The sequence below is a fragment of the Triticum urartu genome, unplaced genomic scaffold (genome assembly GCF_003073215.2).
Source record: "Triticum urartu cultivar G1812 unplaced genomic scaffold, Tu2.1 TuUngrouped_contig_6911, whole genome shotgun sequence".
In the NCBI taxonomy this organism is placed as follows: Eukaryota; Viridiplantae; Streptophyta; class Magnoliopsida; order Poales; family Poaceae; genus Triticum; species Triticum urartu.
The window spans coordinates 1-8,292 of record NW_024117712.1 but is presented as its reverse complement, the minus strand read 5'-3'; the positions used below and the strand labels follow the sequence as shown (position 1 = coordinate 8,292).

Below are 8,292 nucleotides of genomic sequence, written 5' to 3'. Positions count from 1 at the left end.
TCTTTGCGAATAATTAATAAAATGGTTGCATGCATCTCCCAGAGGCCAGGGGTCATCCTCCTTTTCAAAAAAAAAATCTTCACGTGCATTACTATTTTTCATAAAATTACTATTCATTTGTCCAAAATTGCTAGCGTGTGTGAATGCCCAGATTGATGACCAGTTCAGTTTCTATAAACTTCAGTTCACAACAGCCATGCCAAAAATGAAGACAAAATACACTATTTACCGAGCGCGGCGATCACCTGAATGAATGGTAGGTGCGGCATCCCAAGATCTGCCCTGATATTTGCTATCAGCCTCTCCACGTTCCCCTGGTACGCCGCCGTTTCGGCATCGGACTCTGCATCGCTCTCCCCCTGGTACCACAGCACGGCCTCGATCTCGCCGCACTCGGTCGCGGCGCGCGCGCGCCGCACCATCTGCTCGTACAGGTGCTCCCCGCGGGCCCACTCCCGTATGGCTGTGCCGCCGACGGCGCACGGTACGAGCCCGACCCCAGCGGTGCCTGGGGGCTGCAGCCGCGGGAGAATGGCGCGGGCGAAGGCCATCCCGGGGCCGACGCCGCAGGTCTTGGTCGTGTCGATGTCGGCGTGCAGCGGCTCGAGGGCCTCCTCCCATGCGAGCGCGGCGGAGAGGCGGAGGATGGAGGGGTCCGGCGCGCACTCCGGCGGCACGACCCCGTCCCACCTTCGGTGGTGCACGCCGCCGCGGCCGGCCATGTTGCTCTGCCCTGAGAGAAGGAAGATGCGCATGACTGCGGGAGCAGCGCTGCGCCAGCGGCGAGGAAAGTGTGAAGAAGAGAAGACTGCGGCTTCAAGCGTTAGTTGCAGGTTGTTTATATTAGACGTGAAACTGTCCGGAATAACAAACCGTTAAAATTTCAGCACTCAGTTCCAATCTAGGAACCATACATTTGAGCACACAACTCGTACACCAATCTAAAATCTCATAAAAGAACTTAGATGGTTGATTCTGTGGGCAGGTGATTCTGTCGGCAGTTCTCCAGAATCATGGCGAAAAGAATTGGCCCTTAGGTATCTCCAAGGGCAACCCGGCAAAAACTTCCTGCGTCTGTTCGCAAATAGGAGATCAGTCTGCAGACATGAATATGGAAGGCAGTCATTCAACGCTAGCAGCATATATTTTAAACCGCATTTTAACTAACCGGGCGAAATTCATTCAAATCGGCTGATATTCATCTAAGTTCGGATAGAAAATAGCACAAATCATTCACACATAGCATGCAAATTAAGCCCGGTACAACAATGTCTCAAATTCGACTAGATCCCGGATGTCCAACAAGTTTTTGAGGATCAAGTCCTCCCACACATATTTCCCCTTCAGCTTCATCCAACAGTGTGTGCACCTAAATGGTCGTCTCGCTGACCTGTGGTACGGCACGACGGCATGTGCGGGCTACATATAATGTGTAGATCAACATTGAATGAATGAATGAATCAACAAGTTTAGCAAAAGAAAGTAAAACTTACCATCTTTTCATGCCCGCGTGCAATGGTGACCTTGCCTCGAGCTGCCTGATCAAGTTGTAGTACTTGATGATGCTGACCTAGATAGCGTACCAGCGATACGACAACGACCTCATGTTCCATGGTCGCATGATGTACACGTCGTAGGGCGCAATGTGGTTTCCTGCGTGAAACTTTTCATGCACTTGCTCCCAGAAGGATGGCCATCTGGTCTTGCCTATGAAATCCGCGGATACAGCCAGTCACGCATCGCACAACAACTCATCCTTGATGGTCGAGTAGCTCACCATCCTTCGTACTCTAAAAACGACATAGCATTTGAAAATAAGCTCAATGACATTTGACCGAACACCTGCCGGATGTGATGTTCGCCATGGAGATCGTCGATAAGGGCGGAGTGTACTTGGGTACAAATAGCTCCAGAGCTGAAAGCTCCGTCTGAACGGCGAGCGGTCACGTCGGTGCAGGTTGCGGACATCCGACAATGCCTCTGTGGCGGCCGGAGACGAACAGCAGCGGCGGTGGAGGTGAATGGTGCAGATGCAAAGCAAGAGGAGAAAGGGGCAGAGTGGAAGGAAATGGGACCGGGAGGGAGATTGGGTGGGCCGAGGGTGTCGGAGTCCTGCGTTTGGGGTGTCCGGACTCCCGCAAACCTCCCACACTTTTGTCTCTAATTTGCGGGAGAAATCGTGTCTGAACCGCCCCGCGGACCGATACAGGTCGGCGCTGGATGCCTTCCGTGGTTCGGACATCACGGTTCAGATGATTGCGGGAGGTTTACTGGTCCACCTTGGAGATGCCCTTAGTTTGGAGAGGAACTTGGTGATGAAGTTGTAAGGCAACTCATTTGGTCCGCGCGTGTCCATTTAAATTGAAACGGACAAAATCACGGCCCAACGCGGTGACCCAAACGGACAGGCACCCGTTTTTCGTTCGTCTACGACCTTCCGGCTCAAATTTGGGCACAGTTTGGGTCGCGTGCGGACACAAAGTGAAGGCACGCGGGCACGCGACGCACCCGGCCCCCCCCTGGACGCTCTTGTCCTCCCCCTGGCCTGCCTGTCGATGTCTCGTAGGCTATTTCCCCCTATCCCACACCACACACCCTCCGCCCCTCGCCATCGCCACCCACTTCCCAGCGCTCGGACGCTGCCCAAGCCGTCGTCGGCATGCACGCCCTCCCCCCACCTCACCGCCGCATCAAGAGTTAGTTATTGCCGGCGTTGGTGGCCTCTTCTCGCCGTCGTTGGTCCATGAGAAATCACGGCCGCCAGCACCACCCATCTTCTCTAGTACCATTGGCTTCACGCTCCACAGTCGCCTATCGTCCTCGTCTCCGCTTCGATAGGCCTGCTGCATGTACGGGAAGTCCTAACTGCTCTTCACCAGCCGCATCTCTGCCAAGACCGCAAGGTGTACGACGCTTTGCCCACAAGGTGCAATGGATAGTGGGGATGAGTATTTTTTTTCAACAACTTCATTTGTTCATCAGGCAATTCATCGTCGGATGATGAGGAAATTTGTGCTTGCGGCTTTGCTTGTCAATGAACACATAGCTAGGCAGCGGCCAGGGTACAGGGGATCAATCTCGCACCATTCTCCGGTGTTGAATCGCAATAGAGAGAGCGGACATTGCTTACTATTCACCGATTACTTTCAATGCACGTTCCCACTCTTCAATCCCAAACTTTTCCGGCGGCGCTTCTGGATGGCTAGACATGTGTTCAATCGTATTCGGGAGTGAGTTGTAGCACATGATAATTACTTTGAGTGCAAAGAGGATGCACTTGGAAAGGTTGGCTTCTCCTCTATTTTTGAATTAAAATGAAATTTTATTCATTAGCAATAACCAATACATCATTTGTGAGAAACGTTACAATTTCACTAATAGGCTCCTCAAACCAGTCCGAAGTCGAAAAAAATCTAGCTAATCTAGCAAGTTCATGTGCTACTTTAGTAGCCTCTCTATTGCAATGTTCGAATTTGGTCATGATAAAATCACAAGCATAGTGATAGCAGTCATCGAAGATTGCCGCCGCCGCTCCCGCTGACTGTCCTCCGTCCTGCATGGTCTCAATCGCCTCCAGATTGTCAGAGTTGATGATTAGGCGATTACATTCCGCCCTTTGCGCTAAATTTAGGCCAAATTTGAGAGTTAAGGCCTCCGCCATGAGAACATCCGCGCAGTAGTCTATCTTTCCATTCCCTCCTGCAATAAACCTACCCTTGTCGTCTCTCAATACTGCCCCCATCGTACCCTCCAGCAAGTCATGGTCAAAAGAGGCGTCAACCTTGAGTTTCACAAATCCCCTAGGAGGACATTGCCAACCCCCCTTTTTCATGGATGCCTTTGAAGATGATGCATTTACAAAATTATATGTAAGAGCTATGATCCCCATTGAGATCTGATTCACATTTTGAGTTAATTCCTGGTGCACTAATTTCCGTCTTTCCCACCATAGATACCAAACTGAGATAGCTATCATTTCTCTAACATTTTCATGCCCCATAATGCGCAGGGCTTGATCTGGAAGGAGTAATAGGTATTCCAATGTTGCCTTTCCAGCACGATCAATCTCACAAGCTCTCTCAATAATCATATCCAACCCTAGCCTTTTCCAAACCTCATTCGCTTTTCTACATAGGAAAAGCAAGTGCTTCGTATCTTCTACACACTGAGAGAAGGTAGGGCAAGAGGGCGAGACCTTCATGTGTCTATTAGTGAGTGTTTCCCGACATGGGAGAGTGCCATGTAGTGTCCGCCATAAAAAAATTGACTTTAGCCAGACAAGATAACTTCCATATCTGACACCATATAGGGTTAGGTGTGCTCCCTCCCATCCCATTGGAAAATTTTAGTTTGCTCCCATACTGATAGTTCCACTCCACAGAGTAAGCAGACCGTACCAAAAACATACCATTTTTGTATAACTCCAGGCAATAAAATCCGTCATATTATGTTGTGAAATTGGGATTGAAAGAATTCGTTGTACGTCAATGGTCCACATAGTTTGTCTAATCAGGTCCTCATCCCAATTATTGGAGACTGGATCAATCAAATCTACGACTTTTGATAACAAATGTCCCCCCTAGGGGTCATAATCTTCCTAGAGGCACAATTTGGGATCCAGGCATCTTCCCAAATATTGATGGTATGCCCACCCCCACTCGCCAAATATAACCTATCTTAAGAGTCTCATCCCAATTATTGGAGACTGGATCAATCAAATCTACGACTTTTGATAACAAATGTCCCCCCTAGGGGTCATAATCTTCCTAGAGGCGAGGCACAATTTGGGATCCAGGCATCAAATATTGATGGTATGCCCACCCCCACTCGCCAAATATAACCTATCTTAAGAGTAGTGATGCCTGCCATAATGCTTTGCCAGGTGAAGGAAGCACCATGCTTTGGCTTGGAGTTCAGCAAATCACCATTAGGATAGTACTTGGCCCTTAGAATAGTAGCACACAAGGAGTCAAGATTATCAAGGAGACGTCATGCCTGTTTTGCAAGCAGAGCCAGGTTGAAACAGTGGATGTCATGGAATCCCATCCCTCCTTGGTTTTTTGGTACACACATTTTCCACCAGGCCATCCAATGCATCCTCTTTTGGTTCTCCTCGTCTCCCACCAAAAATGCGCCATCGCGTCAATGATTCCTTCACAGTTTCTTTTAGGAATTTTAAAGACCGACAATGCATAGGTGGGTATGGCTTGGATCGCCGCCTTTAATAGGATCTCCTTCCCCTCGGCAGATAGTAATTTTTCCTTCCAACCACTAATTCTCTTAACAATACCTTTAATCAGAAAACTAAAGCAATATGTTTTATCAACACCCACATTTGCTGGTAAGCCCAAATATTTATCAGTGAGAGCCTCCGTCATTATATTTAGCGTTGTACACAATTGTTCTCTGATCTCTACCATTGTATTAGGGCTGAAGAAAATACTGGGTTTTTCAATGCTTACCAGCTGTCCCGATGCCGCACAATATAAATCTAGTGTTGATTTCAGGTTTTCCGCATTATGTTGGTTGGCTTTCATTAAGATCAATGAGTCATCCGCGAAGAGAAGATTTGTGACTGGCGGGGCGTCTCTACAGACTTTAACACCTGATATGTTTCCATTCTCTTCAGCATGCGCAAGCAAGGCATTCAATCCTTCTGTGCACAATAAAAAAAGGTATGATGATAGCGGGTCCCCCTGTCTCAACCCTCTCGTAGGCTTAAATCTCTCACTTTCCTCTTCATTGATCCTTACTTTGTATTCTACGGTTGAGACGCATTGCATAATCAAGTTAACCCACTCACGACGAAAACCCAATTTCAACATAATCTCCTTCAAAAAAGTCCACTCAACTCTATCGTAGGCTTTGTGCATATCAAGTTTTATAGCACACTTCTCCTCTTATCAGAATTGCACTGCGGTTATTCGTATGCTTGCATACAGAAATCCTAGTGATCTTGTGGATTACGTCCACATGAGTGAGTCCACATGTCTCGCATCATTGTACAAGTTCTGGAAGGCTTTGGTAGCAGTGTTTAGCATGGAGTACCTAAGCGAGCCAAATGTTGCGGATATAACCCGGTTGTTGGCGATCAATGCAGATAGAGGCTTTCCAGAAATGCTTGGTAACATAGGTTGTATGCACTAGAAGTGGAAGAACTGTCCATTTTCTTAGCAGGGGCGGTACAAGGGACATGTGAAAGCTTGCATTGTCATACTTAAAGTAGTGGCTTCACAAGATCTTTGGATTTGGCACCCTTTTTCGATATGGCTGGTCCTCACAATGACATCAACGTGCTTCAGTGCTCTCGAGTGTTCGCAAGACTTGATGAAGACAACAACCCAGAGGTCAACTTTGAGATCAAAGGCCACCACTACAACATAGGTACTACTGTTGGATTACGGGTTCCGGCAGTACCCTTGAGGTTCGAACTCTGGGGTGCGCATGAAGATCTCTCTCCCCCTAGCTCACACTCTCACAACGATCTCAAAGCCTGGCTCGCCGAACCCGAGGAACAAGAGACACAAGAGTTTATACTAGTTTGGGCCACTGTTGCGGTGTAATACCCTACTCCAGTGTGGTGTGGTGGATTGCCTTGCAGGCTGGGGATGAACGAGTACAAGGGAAGAACAGCCTCCTGAGGAGAGGTGTTCTTGAGCTCGGTGAGCTTGTGTGGTGGCCTTGGTGGGATGGATCCAATCCACGATGAGCCGATCCCTTACTACGGTAGTGGCTAGTCCTATTTATATAGGCCCTGGTCCTCTCCCCAAATGTTTAGGCGGGAAGGGATCCCACAATGGCCAGTTTGAAGGGGGCAGCTAGTACAAGCCATCCTGACAAAAGGTGGTCTTCGCCTGCCAAAGGCTCTGGTGGTGACGCCGCCGTGGGCTCCGTGATGACCTCTGTCTTGCCGTCCTGCTGGTCTTGGTATCGTTGCACCTATATGGAAACCTTTGCCCGACGCCTCGGGACCCCTCGCTTGCGCCCGCCTCTTTAGCACCAAAGAGGAAACTAGCACTATGTGCCCGCTAGCGCCCGCCTGGCCTTGGTCGTCATGGCTCACGTCACAGAAACCTCACGAGGTGCTCCTCGCCTTGATCTTTCTGCTCCTCGCGAGCCAGCCTAGTGAGGCTGCCCCTGAGGAGGTCTTGTGTCGTCCGCCTCGCGAGGCTTGGCCCCTCGCGAGGGTCTTGAGTGTTGGTTGATGAAGATGGGCCATACCAGGCTGCTGGTGGAGCCATGCCTTGGGTCGCAGGCAGGCAAGTCTGGGTACCCCGTTCCCAGGACGTCGACAACTACATAGTTGATGATATCTATCCTCAGTGGTCAACTCTTGTGAAGATAATATCCAATCCGGTAGGAGAGAAGAGGCAAAGATTTTCCCAAGCACAAGAGAGTGGTAGGAAGAATGTGGAGTGTGCTTCAATCTCTATGGGCTATCGTTCGACGCCCTGCTAGAACATGGAGCACTAAGAAGCTGGGGGAGGTGATGACTTCTTGTGTGATCATGCACAATTTGATCGTGGAGGCTGAGTGTTATGAAGCATGTTTGATCAGGGATTTCAATTTTAGGGTGAAAAAGTTGTGCCTAAGCATGGAGAAATGGAAATGTTTGAACACTTCACCAAATTTCATCATGAAATGCGTGATCGGAAAACTCATATTCAACTCCAAAATGACTTGGTTGAGCACATGTGGACTCACCTTGACACTTAGTAGATGTATCGGTTCTTTTTTATTTCAATGTATTTTTATAATTTCTCGGCCGTCGAGCGTGAGGAATGGAAGATTAAATCCATCCCCTCGCACCAGAGGGCAGGGAAACTGCGCACCCCCATGATTCTCCGCAAGCTTTCCTAGTTGGAGTCGAACGCCTTGGCAAAGTCAAGTTTTGGCACCAGGGTGGCGTTTTGCGGCTGTGGTATCACTGCACCATTTTTGTGACGGAAACAAAGTTCTTCGAGATGCTTCGGCCAGATTCTGCTTTGGGAGTTGGACAGGATCACCCATGTGCTCAAACTCCAAACCGTGGTAAACCCCGTCATGCTCATCCTCCACAATCATGTTATACATGATCACATAAGATGTCATCGCCACCCACAATGTCTTTGTGAAAGTGCATTATATCGACTAGAGGGGGGGTGAATAGGCGATTTTTATGTAAGTCTTCAAAACGTGGAAGTTATGAAGACAAACAATAGAAATAAACCTATTACCCTGCAGCGGAAGATAGACTACACTAGGCAAGCCATAGTCAAGTATTCAATAGAGTGAAAGCCTAATGACTTATAG

General features: G+C 48.7%; 1 protein-coding gene across 1 annotated transcript; it reads right to left on the bottom strand.

Annotated features, from left to right (window-relative positions):
- Positions 1-243: 243 nt before the first annotated feature.
- LOC125531253 (probable carbohydrate esterase At4g34215) lies at positions 244-821 on the bottom strand (the record flags this gene model as incomplete). Its single annotated transcript, XM_048695660.1, is given in 1 exon segment — positions 244-821. A coding segment is annotated over 1 exon segment (512 nt), but the record flags the coding sequence as incomplete, so codon positions are not given.
- Between the last annotated feature and the right edge of the window lie 7,471 nt (positions 822-8,292).